The 13531-nt window shown below is 36.4% G+C and overlaps 1 protein-coding gene across 8 annotated transcripts in view; it reads left to right on the forward strand.

Annotated features, from left to right (window-relative positions):
* The window catches only part of PDE5A (phosphodiesterase 5A), a 64937-nt gene that overhangs the window by 38615 nt on the left and 12791 nt on the right, over positions 1–13531 (forward strand). For 7 of the 8 annotated variants that reach the window (XM_062627583.1, XM_062627581.1, XM_062627584.1 and 4 more), the window contains 6 exons: positions 98–165; positions 2287–2395; positions 4308–4392; positions 7525–7700; positions 9132–9191; positions 12265–12411. In XM_062627583.1, the coding sequence (XP_062483567.1) occupies positions 98–165; positions 2287–2395; positions 4308–4392; positions 7525–7700; positions 9132–9191; positions 12265–12411 (645 nt within the window). The remainder of the gene's footprint in view (positions 1–97; positions 166–2286; positions 2396–4307; positions 4393–7524; positions 7701–9131; positions 9192–12264; positions 12412–13531) is intronic. The other variant, XM_062627582.1, reaches the window with a different exon arrangement.

Consider the following 13531-nt stretch of genomic DNA (forward strand, 5'->3'; position numbering starts at 1 on the left):
GTTTTGATAACTGCAACAAGCTTTTCATGAATAGTACTATTCTAACTTACGACAATCTGATACTCCTATATATTAATATATCCTCTTGGTATTCCAGGATTCATTTTCCAGTGTCTTTCACATGGAATCTGAGGAGTTAGAAGATTCAGCTGAAAATCTGAAGAGGTAAAACAATGAATTAAAGCTTTTGTACATCCCAGCAGAATGTTGAAGAAACCATGTTTTTTTTTTTTTTTCTTTTCGTAATAACAGACCTTATTTCCACTGGGTACCATGTATTACTGCTATATTCACAGAGCAGGTTTTGCCCTGAAATGTACATAGACAAGCATTATTGCCTTAAAAAGGTCTGAGCAATACAGGAGTGCAGGGCCTGATCACTTTGTCAGGTCTAAGTGCATCGTTGTATTGCAAGGCTAAACTATGGGAATATGCAGAATGTGTGAAGATGTGAGAATCTAAATTGGTAGGCTGCTCTAATACTAATCTATGAGAAATCTGTGTAGATAACTGTGTTGTAGCCACATTAATAGATACAAATCCTATTTATGATTTTAATCAATTATTTTAATCATTACTCATATTTCATGCATAGTGAAACTGACTCAAAGAACAAGACTGACTAAATCAAGAATAAAGTTCTAACTTTTTGAGAAACCATTATGAAGTTCAACTGGGAGGAAGGAAAAGCTGTAAGCACAGTTGAATTGAAATAAACAGATTATATAGTTTCTAAATCTAGCCTGAACCTTGGTATTGAAGTTTTAAAATTACTGTCTCCATTACTTTTCTCTGCCATCAAAACCAGTTGTTTCAAATAATGATGTCAAAAGAGTTATACACAGTTGTATATAAAAGACTACTCAAAGATAGGGTGCAGAGAGAAAATGGAGGTTTCTGTACCCCTTCGATCTCTTTGCAGTGAACATTTGTTATATCAAATTTAATTTCATATATTGGAAAAATATGTCCAAAGTGTGTGGGTTGAGCAGCTAAAAACTGTTGAGCTGTAGAATAATTTTAGACAATGTACAACAAGAAAGTACAGAGGTACCACAGGCTAGTAAGATCCAGGGTGAAAGGTTCCTGGTTACCTCCTCTTCTACACCATGGAAATGGTAAAGAGAATTTACCCTTCCTATTCATTATCCCTTTCATGGTTACTAGTTAATGGACTCAAAATGTAATTTACTGGTTGCATGGGCCCTCAGTAAATTATTTCTCATAACTGATAAAAAGAAATCTGTGAGGCTTAGTGCACATCTGAATCTTATATATCACATGTATCTTATAATCATAGTTATATGCCAAGGACTGTACTGTGGGTCAACACTTGGAGTTAGAACCCTATGCTTCAAGGGCACGATCTGGGCAATAGCAGAAATATTGGATTAGATGGGAAGTATTAATTTACATAACAAATTTCAGGTTTATTATTTAATCAAGGACCCTGAATCAAACCTCAAATCAGACCAGTTTTCACAGTTGTGGGGCATTGCCCTGTATAACCAACTTTGTGAAATAATGAAAGAGCAATTTTCTTCCTCCAGCACTGTGAACATCCTCACACCAGAAGGATTGCTAATGCCAAGTCAAATGTCACAGGGAAACTACAGGAGCTTAAAGAGAATAGGTTTATTACTAGGACGTATGTCCTTTTCCAAAGCAGGCAAAGGATCCAAGAGAACTGAAATGCCTTAATTGAATACACTGTGGCTAAAAAAGTAGGTTGATTCTGTCAAGGTATTTTATGTTCTCCTTTGGAATAAACAGTTCTGTTTCAGTAACAGAATCCCCATGCAACTGATTATGCCTTTACTTTAGAACAAATTTGAAACGAACTTGAAACTTAGCAGAAAATTCACAAAAATGCCTGCTGCACTCCATTTAAAAAAATGTGAATTTCATCCAGTATTGATTTTTCAGGTGTGTCAGATTTGTGAATGGAGTTTGTTTTCAAAAAGTTTTGTTTATTTCAATATAAACCCAGTTGTTCATTCTTTATCCTTCATCTGTATAAACTGCACTAATTTGTTTATTTCTTAAGTTTGGTGTTCAGTGTTAACATTGTTGAATATTAAAGAAATGGTGGAACATATAAATCAATCCACTCTGCTGTTTTGTGATGACAGCTGGATTAAGATACAGGATTTGAACTCCACTCTGTTATATATCTGTTGGTTATATTCTTTCCTCATACAGGAAAGTTATTACAATTGCCTCCTTTGTATAATGAAATGATCCATTTTCATACTAAGGAAATAATAATAGTATTGTATCCTTCAGGGACTGTGATGCAAACAAAATCAATTATATGTATGCTCAGTATGTCAAGAATACAATGGAGCCGCTCAACATCCCAGATATCTGCAAAGACAGAAGATTTCCCTGGACAGTATGTAAAATAAGATTAGATTTAAAATTCAGAATCGGAAAATGTGTTTTTCTCTTTACCTTTTAAACCTTTTTTGTTTTCCTCTTATTATTTCTATTAATTTAATGGCCACAGAATGATGCAAACACAAAGGAAGGTACCTTTGCTTGCTAAAATTATCAGTGAAGAAACAGTATAGTACCCACACAGTGGCCCAGGTGGCTGGGGGGGGGGGTGTGATTTATCCCTACAGCCATTGTTAAAAAAGCTTTACATTATTTTCTCAATAAATAGACTGTGCGATGTAGAGAGCTTGCAGTATGTTCTATGGAAAACACTGAAGTGAAGAAAGTTGGAATTTTTCATAGTAATCCTCAGTAGTTTACAGTGACTTTTGAGAGACTCTCATGAGTTCCTTCCCTTTTATCCTCCCTTTCCCTTCTTATTCTGGCAAAGATTAATGTTATAGATGCAAGTTCTTCACTGTTTTGGAGACGGAACAACTCCACTTTTCTTTGGGATCTTTTGCTTCACACTTGTCAAGTGTGAGCTTGCGATATGGTATACTACTGAGCACACAGAGAGTTAGGAGGGAAGGTCACTTGGCAAGACTCAGACTACAGTCAGGTTGCCTTCAAAGTCATCATAAACAAAAAAAAAATAATTTGTAATTCCATATTTTCCTGTCAATGCCAAAATTAGAAAGATATCTGCTCTTATTATATGTAAGCCTGTTGGCTAGAGGGGCTCAGGGAGAGGGTACTACCTGGGAGAGGAGTTGTTATGATCAGCAGATAGCTCTACCTAACTCTGTCCTCAGATGCACAATGAAAAAAGGTTAGTGTTTGGTGTGATTATTTCAGTAAGTGGAAAGAAGGGTCAGGCTCATGGTGGGAAGTTGCATTTCTTCCATTTTTCCATGTGCAGGGTTTCATAGGTGCTCTGGAATGGGTTTCTAGGAAGGATTGAGCAACACAGGAATTGAGTGCTCACCACTTTGCAGTACAGGGCTCAAAGTTATCTTAACTGCAGGAGGGGAAAAAAAACCAGAATCAGGCAGGTATACTGTATAGACCAATAAAGAAAAAGGTGATTATTTTGAAAACATTTTAAGGTAAAATTGAGAGTCATCCAAACAGCTGTGTGTCTAAATAAGGCCTTTGCACTTTGTCAGCAGGGTTAGAGTTCTTTTGCATTTTACCCTGGAATCTAGATTACTTACACAGGAATTTTGGATAATGATTTTCAACACCCAGTTGCTCCACCACTGTGTAGGAGCAGTGTCAAGGCAGAGCTGTAATTTTCCTACCTGTTCTTAGGGTCATAATTTGGTCTTCTCTAAGCCTCCTTTCATTTTGTTGGTGGATTAATAAAGGGATCTCAAACAAACCAAAAGGGTCAATGAAAATTTTACAGCCACAAAATGCACAGTTAGCTTAAAGTCAGGTAGTTACTTTTGTTTTATGACATCTGTTCTCTATTCCTTATATTGCCATATTGCAAGTGAGGGGATAGCTGCAAAGGGGAAAGGTCAATTCCTTTTACAGCTCATCACTTGATGAGAGTAAAAAGGTGTCCTAAAGCCCATCTGGTCTCTTTTCAGCTGCACTGAGTGGAACCATTCGTAATTTTCATGGAAGTGGTACCTTCTTATGAAAGAATCTATTACAAAGTTAGCACACTGTTAGCACAATTACACAAGCCACTGTAAAATCTTACTGAATCAAGATCGTCATCATATTTTATTTATCAGATACGGTGTTTATTATACTGTCCGGCCAAAGATGTGCAAACTCTCTGAACACATGGTTTACTTTTGAAGGACTATGTAAGCCAAGAACAGCTGTAGATCCCAGCTCTACAGCTTTTTCACTTTTTTCACTTTGAATATTAGTCTTTCAAATTGTAACTATATTTTTTGTTTGTTTAACAGAATGACAGTGCAGAAAATGTAAGTCAACACATAAAGAGTTTGCTGTGTGCACCAATAAAAAATGGGAAAAAAAATAAAGTGATAGGTAGGTATCTTTTCAAAAAATATACATTTCATAGAAATATTTCTGTGCTCCGCTGCAGAATCTCAGCAACATGGAATCTCAACCCAGGAAAAAAGGTCCTTAATCATCATGTTTTCACATACACTGCAACCTTGACTTTAAATTGCTTACCTAGTAAGTTACCAAGTACGTACAGCTCTCTTGTGATACTTCACTGGTTTTATACTTGCAATCAAAACCTTTCTGTAAGTAAAATTTTCATTGCTTCCTGTTCAGAGAGTCAGTTACCCCTATTGCTTGTGCAGACCTTTTTACAAGGCAGTGAAAGGAAGAGAAGACCTAACTAAATCAGTAAATAAACCCTTCAGGCCTGAGTTGTTTGTAGTGCTGGGCTTTTAGGAAGCAGTAGTGGCATGTGAAAAAAGTGATCTGAACTGCACAAATATTGACGGTTTCCTCAGATGAGATGCTGTGCCATTTTTGGTGCTACCAACTGTCCTTTGGATGTGCCCACTTCTATCTGTGGATTACACTGGGAGCCAATAGTACTATAGTAAGACAATAGGTTTAAGTGTCTAAAGCTACTCAGTGTAAGTATATCTGCAGCATCTCCTTCATTTTGATAGAACTAGTTTTCTGTTTTAAAGAGTGGCCATAGTTTCCTGGTGTAGCATTTTCAGAAGTAATTTGACATCACTTAGGCCTAGATGCTTATGGAAACTTAGAAGTCTAGCTGTCTCTAGTTTCCTAAAACTTTTAGGTGGCTGTAGTCTGGGTCCTCAAAGACAACACATAAAAAGTTTTGAGGATCTGGTCAGGGAATAAGCTTAAGTCTTGCACGGAGTTTCTGGTTCATCTTAAACATAGGGATGATGATGCTTTTGGAAATTACCAGGACTTTCCAATCCCATGAAGAGTAGAATGTGTATCAGCCTGCTTTCCTGGCATCAGTAAGTTCCACAAGCAAGCAGAACATAATATAAACTGATTCCTAGATAGCAGCATGAATCCAGGTTCCACAGCTTAAAAAACATTTGGGAAGTAAATGTGAAGAGTTCCAAGAATGCATTTTTTAATGATCTTCAAATAATTTTTCTTGAGAATTGTGGCAAAACTGCATAATCCAATGTATATAGTAAATATGAGGTCTCTTCCATGAAGACAAGTTTGGGGGGTTAAGTGTGTTGGGGTTGGTTTGTTTGTTTTTAACTCCTGAAGCAGAAATAGAAGCGTCATCTTTACCTGATGGAGTTCTCTGAAATTTCTTTTCATATCAGCTTCTCAAATTAGTTCTTTTATTACTTTGTTTAAATATTCTACCAGACTCTAGAAGACCAAGACAAAGATTGAACTGTTGAACTTTAAGTAGAGATATCTCACTATGCTTTTAGTACTGGTAAAACAGTCACATCTGACCTCATATATATTTTTTCTACTGTTATTTACTGTGGAAATTCGAACTGAAAGTTTTAATCAGGCTACCCATTTAGGTGGGTTTTCCAACTCTGAGTAATTCTCGCTGGGAGATGTTCCTTAAATTCTTTTAAGGTTTCACAGCCTGCCTAATGCTCAGATCTGTAATAGGGCAAGGTTAAGAAGTTGTCTTTGGGACAATACCCAGAAATTCCATTAGCATATTATATACTATGTAAGACTATTATAAGTCTACTTTTTCATTTTTAAGATTTAGATTTTCATTTTGTTTACCAGAATTTGGTTAAGTGTGCTGGGCAGATGTGCATGGGGTGGGAAAAACTGTCCACAGCAAAACCGAGCAAATCTTATTGACAAGAAAGGTGAAAAGAACTTTTTCATTCTCTCAAATCTAAAGCTTTCACCACAGGTATGTTAATCTTGCTCTTAGTTAAATCTTTATTTGCTGGGACTAGGTATTTTTACTATTATTGAAGTATATAGTAATCTCATTCCAAAAAGGTTCAGAATCCTGTTTGCAGTATTCATTTACCACACCCCTGCCACAACAGTTTACAGCTGCAGTCACAATGTTCTTACTGATCGCTTTACAGGTGACTTTTACACTAAAATAAGATCCCCAAACAAAATGTATTTTGGAAACAAGACAGTGTTACACTGTCAACAGACATTAAACTTCTACATGCAACACCAGTGTTCTTCTAGAAGCACAGTTTGCATGTGACCAGGAAAATGCTTGCTTTTATGCTTGAAACTATTAGTACTTACACTCATGAGAGTGAGAAAACATTTGGACTCACTTAAAAGAGAATAATCACCCCCAGAGCAGTTTTGGCCAAAGACAATGTATACTTACAGTGCAGCTGCTTTAATTAATACTTTGATTTCTTAGCAGAAACTGCCTAAAAAATCCTTGCCTAAAACTAAAGTGAGGTATATGTGTGAATTTCCCTCTGCTTATAAATTAGGTGAAGGATCTAAGTTGCAGCAAGGTTTGGTAGAAGTTATCTGTCAGTGGCATGTGCACATCAAGAGTCCAGAAATTCTTAATAAAAAATAAACAGATGCAACTACCAACAAGTTTGAACCTAACAAGTCAAATTCAGTAAGAAAGATGCTTTTCAGTGAGCTCAGCAGTCTTTGGAGCAGGCTGTAATTCAATCACATCCTCACAGAATCAGGGAGTATGCTTTAGGTTTGAGCCTCAACTTGGGTATTCTCTGTTTAGTTCATTTATTTAAATAAATTTCCAGTACTGACTCAAATAAGGAAGTGAAAACTCTCTGTACCACTCTTCTGACTTTCATAAATGGTCTTTTGGCATGGTTACAAAAGTCTAATTAGCCTCTAAAGGACAGATTGTCTTTAGGGATTAAATCAATCTAGAATACTAGTAATAATAAAATGATCCTGGAATTTCACAAGATAATCATGTCTGTAAAGCCCTACATTTGTGGTTTACAAATCCTAAGAAATACTTTTGAATCTACTAAGAAATATAGAACATTTTAGCATTTACTCTGTAATACAGTGAAATTACTCTAAAAAAACTCTGGTGAAAATCCTGTAGCACTCCTGTGTGTCACCTTTATGTCTGTTGCTGGTTTATACTGTAGGCTAAGCTGTTGTAGCCTCAGTTTTTCTCTTGATGTTCCATACATAGGTGATATGTCAGCAGTTCTCTGTTTTACATCTTTTAATTTCTGTATCCTGGCACAGGGGTTTGCCAACTTGTGAATAAGATGGAAGAAAATTCGGGCAAAATCAAGGCTTTCAACAGAAATGATGAACAGTTCCTGGAAGCATTTGTCATCTTTTGTGGCTTGGGGATCCAAAATACACAGATGTATGAAGCTGTAGAAAGAGCCATGGCCAAACAAATGGTGACATTAGAGGTGAGCTCAAAATCTAGGCGGTCTTTCATTAGCTTAAATGGATCGTAAGTTCTCCAAGATCTTCTCTCTACACAGAAGTGCAGCCGTTTGCATGGGTACTGAACAGAAATTGTTCTCCCCTACAAGAACAGCATTTGGCCTGTTGAGTTGCACAGGAATTTTTCTGCTTGTTTCTGTATCTGCCAGCAGACTATTTAACTTGGTATTGTATTTTAACCTTACTCATGTGATTTTGTGGTGAGCTGAATGCATCTTTTCCTCTACATGAGGCTACACATTGGCAAAATATGGCTTTGTTCTGTTGCATAGGAAGAGGAAACAGTTTGGTGGATTAGGGGCTTCCTTTTATTGTCTGAGGTTTTCTGTGATGATTTTGGCTCAGTCCTTTAGACAAACCATTTTGTGGAGTAAAAGCGGCATTAATGTAGGTTTTCAGTAATTTCCTCAGACTCCATCAGACCATAACAAGATGAACATCTTTTGATCTCAGCCTTTGAAATGGTTACTGTTAATAGCTAAAGAAGGCTTCAGTCTGAGAAGCTGAGTTACTTGGAGGTGATAACTTGAAGCTGAAAGTCCCAAATTTGTAGACTTTGAATTTCCTAACATTCATTATGTAAACAGAGTGTTTACAGAATTCCTAAATGGGGATTATGTACCCTGTAGCCTTTACAAGAAATGTTAAAACTCTCAAATAGACCTCTGTTAAGCAATGTTAAATAAAAAGGTGGTAAAATTATTGTCAAAACCATTTCAGTGCATAAAAAAAAGAGTTGTTTGTTTACATGGCAAATTAGCAATTCTTTCTCCTACTATAACACTTTATAGGTAATGTAGAAAGTCCAGACAGGTTATAGGCTGGTATATAAGATGGCTTCTTTTCATAAAAAGTCAGTCTCTAGTTGCTAAAAAACCTGTATAACATTTTCATGTCCTTGGTTCTCAACAGCTAAAAGGATACGAGCTTATTTTGTTAATTTAAACCAAGCATACTGTCTTTCAGATTTTTTGCCAAGTTTCAGTTAGGGCAAAACTTTCTTTTATGTCTGAAGAAACTCCTGAAAGGATTACTATGGCAACAATGTCAGGCTCATATTTATAGCTGGTTCGTGTATTATTTGTCTTTGAAAGTGGGGCATAAAACCTTTCCAAAGAAAAAATCAGAGTTCTTTGCTCTTTTATAGAAACTAATTATCTCAAGAAGATTCTGTGCTGTGCGAGATTTTTGAAAGCTACAGGTACCTCCTCATATGCTTCCCGAGAGCTCCCTTAAAACCAGCATGGGCGCTGCATAGAAACTAAATTTCATCAGCAATAGCAATGCAATGCAAAGCCATGCAGCTGCGAACTGAGAATTCTGCTTTAGGAAAAATACCTTTTCACTATATTGCTCTTTTGTTTGTACTAATGGCTACTTTCCTCTTTCTGTAGGTTCTCTCATACCATGCTTCTGCTGCTGAGGAGGAAACGAGGGAGCTGCAGGTAACAGCGGTAATTAAATTTTTTACTATTATGTTAGAAATGCTCAACTAATAGAACAACAAAGGCATGGATGTGAGCCCTAAACATGCAGAAGCACATCTTCCAGAAATAAAAAATACAGTGAAGCTTAAACTGATCAGTTTCTGAGTTGAATCAATAGAGGACATAAAAGAGAAACATTGCAATGAGAGATACAGGTTGGCTAAAGAGCTGCAGTTATTTGCAGGAGAAGCAGAAGTATACCAACTGAGTTTGAGTGCCAGTAACAGCTGATGCAATGTTACACAATAATTATGTATTTCAGAAGCAAAATGTTGAGAACGCTTCTGTCTGCAGCTAAGTCTGAATGTTGTATGTTTTATAACTTTGGTACATTTCAAGCATCCCAAGTATGGGTGCAACTTTACTGCCTTACACAGAAATTCTGAATTTAATTGTTAATGTGATGATATTTTTTTTATTATTTTTACAGTTACTTTTCTGTGCAGTGTCCTGTTCTGCTCATGTTTAATTCTGGGTTTAGAAACAACTGCCTAAGGAATAACTATAGCTAAAATTTCAAGTATGGTTTAAAACATAGCCTGTGCTTAGTTTCTTCAGTTCTCTCTGTTGGAGGAGACTTTCTGGGGAAATAGCATCAGCCTGCTGCACAAAAAAAAAATGGGAAGGATGGAGGGATGGAGAGGAAGGCAGATAGAGAAGACCACAAGGTAGGCAGTATGGGACTGGACTGAACAAGCAAGGTGCCACAGAGCAAGGCACAAGACTAAGGTTATTTCTGGAACAGTTAGTGTTGTACAGATTTTGGACCTAGTCCCACCACACTGTTGCTCACTGAGAGAAGATTTTCATGCTATGAAACCATCATTCTGAATTTTAACACAGCAATCAGATTAATTCAGATAATTTAAGCTGAAAAATAAAAAAAAAAAGAAAACCAGGCCTTAAATATAAGGGTATCTTGGAACCTCAGGGCACCACGCAGAGCCCAAAGGAAACCACGGACCAAGTGCTATGTTGTACGGACAAATCAGTTTGTAGCCTTTCACATGACTGCTAGAGAATGATCCCTGTCCTGTTGTGTATAGCAGTGCAGATCTAGCCACTTCATTGGTCATTTGGTTCCTTCTTTGTGCTTTTGCATACAAGATACTTAATTCAGTGACCATTCTTCAAATTACTTCTTTAGGCATTATTCTTTTATTTAGAAAGCTTATTTTCTTTCTTTGGTGCACATTCTACAACTTTGATTACTGAAAACATCCCCTATGGCATACAGACTTTCTGACTGTTGCCTAATACGAAAGTAGTTATCTTCTGCTTTTTTGCAGTTTGATTTTCTTTGTAAATCTGAATGATTCAATTTCTTTGTAGTTGTTACCTCTCTTTCTTTTCAAGAACAGCTAAGATTTCAATGTGCAAGTTTTTTACCCTGAAATGTTAGCTGAAATGAAACTTGCTGTTCTAGCTGTCAAAGGCAGGAGATCAAGGAAGGGAAAGATAAATTGTGAATGAAGTCAGAACACAGGCACGAAGTGTTCTGTTGAGCTCCTACTGTGTCCTTCCAGCCCCTTTCCTCATGAAATACCAGACGGCAGTTGCAGTTTTTCAAAATTATGTCATTAGAGTTTGTGAATGGTCACTTTATTTTGCACTGAACATACTGGCCTCGTGGTTCTTTCACATGCTCATAGGTGAAATACAAAATGAATCCAAACTGAGGGACACAAAATTTCTGGTACAAGAAATGTGTAAGAGGGATGGATTTTTTTTCCTGTGCAAATCCTGTTTTTCATAATCTTTCATGACTTTCCAGTATTGACACCCAGGAAACATAACAGCACATTTATATGGAACAGAGATTGGTAGACATGGGGAGAACTGGTTTGTACGCTACATGTAAAAATATTGCAGATTATGAAACATGCTTCCTCTTCAGTGTCTCAGCCTTCCAGGACACAGTTCCCCATGCTGGAGAAATGTCTTTCCCCTAGAATTACAAAGAAGAAGATGAACACATAGGTTTATTTTTTTCACCATTTCAGTTTTCTCTGACCTTCTTTTAAACCACACTCATATTGAGGTGAAACAACTGTAAAGAAGTAGCACTGACAACTCTACCTTCTATTTTACTGAAAAGAAAAAGATACTAAATTGTGTTCTATAGTGTAAGACTTACCATTTATTTTGTTAGCAACCTTAACATTGACGTCGAAAGTCAATTAATTACAACCAAGTTGGAGTACATGTAATACATGGAGATGTTACTGATAATAGAAGTTACAGATTTGTAAAAGTATAGAGCTGGTTTTTTTTTTGTGTACTTTATAATTTCACATTTCATATTGAAGGTTTATGACTGTATTCAGATTAGATCAAAAACAGTCCAAAGTTTTTAAAGATTATGGATCACAGGTGAAGCCTAATTTTTCAGGTTTCTAAACCAGAGAAAGCTCTGCCTGTGGGCATGTTCTGACTACCATAGTGCTGAATGTGGATTCTGTTAGGAATTCTGTTCTATTGACATCTCTTTCCTCACCATTTTTAGAAAAATGTAAACAGTTGCAGATTTTTATGTCTGCACATCCAGAAAAACGTAAAACTCCACTGCCTTAAATTCTCAGTCTCCCAGTTTCATACATACTCTTGGTTACAATTTGCCTTGGCGGTTTAGATGACAGACTGACCTGGTAATCATAGAATAGTTGGGGTTGGAAAGGACCTCAAGATCATCCAGATCCAACCCCCCTCCCATGGGCAGGGACACCTCCCACTAAACCATGCCACCCAAGGCTCTGTCCAACCTGGCCTTGAACACCGCCAGGGATGGAGCATTCACAAATTCCCTAATCCTTCCCTTATTCTTTTGATCTATGGCAAAGTGTGTGTTAAATCTAAGGATATAAGGCAATGTTAAATGAGAAAGGCGAAGGAAAGATAAATGAGAAGTAATCATCAGGTTTCAATGTAATGCAAAGTTAAAATTTTGAGTATCTCACTACTTTTTTTTTGTGGAAAAAGCCAGTATTTATGTTATGCTTTTCTTTCCTAGTCTAAGTTGTGTTCTGTTATTCTTCTCTAGGCTGCTGTAGTACCATCCGCACAATCTCTCAACCTAACTGACTTCAACTTCAGTGATTTTGAGTTATCAGATTTTGAAACAACACTGTGTACAATACGAATGTTCACAGACCTCAACCTGGTGCAAAATTTCCAAATGAAACATGAGGTATGAATGTTGTCAAATGTTGTTTCACGTAAAGAGACAACTTAAGTATTAGAAAATTAGGAGAATAGTGAAATAAGTCCACAATAAATATAAATGGAAATATGTATTAAAGAGTAGTTAGCAAACTAGGAAGGCATGTAAAGTGGGCAGTACTGGAGTGTGTCCTTAGTTTGGTCTTACTGAATAATCAGTAATTCGGTTAATGGTCTGTGCAACACTTTTAGAAAACTTGGGGATTGGAAGTAGAGGACTCAGTTAAAATTCAAATGAGTTTGAGAATATATAGCAATATTTCAAAATCAGTAAGAACAAATATTTAAAGACTTAACAAAATCAGTCTGTCCTGGGTTCAGCAGTAGCAGTCATGTCAAATGCATAAATTAAAAATGGTAAACAGAAGTGGTAACAGAGACTTCACAGCTACTGGTATTATAAACCATGTAAAAGTCAATAATGTGCCATAGTAGCAAAAAGGGGCAAATTTTGTTCTTTCCTGACAGAGTGGTATTAAATATCCATGGAGTAATTATATTGTAGCTTATTATTTGAAGAGGCACAGAGAGATCCAAGCCATTTTTAAAGAAATAAGAATTGAGGAGATTGAGCAAAATTTGAATTAGTTAATCTGGCTTTCTCCAGAAAGCAGAATATTGAAAAACAGAACCTTTCAGTAAGTGAAAGACTGTTACAAAGTTGACAATAATATTGTTCTCTATGTCTGTACAGGGTAATAAAAGTAATTAGCTTAGTCTTTCCCCCAGAAAAGATTAGATGAGAGATGAGGGGCATCTTTATAAAGATAGTAAAGACTGAAACAGATTACTTAGGTGGGCTGTGGAAACTTCTGTGAATGTTTTTACTAATAGACTGAGTTGTAGATATGTCTGTCAGAGGTGATCTAGGTAGGTGTTTTTACTTTCCTCCCAGCCCTGTAGGTAGACTAGATTAGACCTCTAGGATAACCTTTTAGGCATCTTCCAGTCAATACACGCAATTTCTATTTGTAAACCCCTTCATTTTTAAATACTTTATTTTTCCTTTATATAGTTTAGAACAAAACTTAAAAAGTTTCAAAAAGCAAGATTTATTCAGAGGACTTCATAGGCAAACAAATTAGTAA

This window comes from Pezoporus occidentalis, unplaced genomic scaffold (assembly GCF_034315485.1).
Source record: "Pezoporus occidentalis ecotype Australia unplaced genomic scaffold, CSIRO_AGI_Poc_V1 ctg302, whole genome shotgun sequence".
Classification (NCBI taxonomy): Eukaryota; Metazoa; Chordata; class Aves; order Psittaciformes; family Psittacidae; genus Pezoporus; species Pezoporus occidentalis.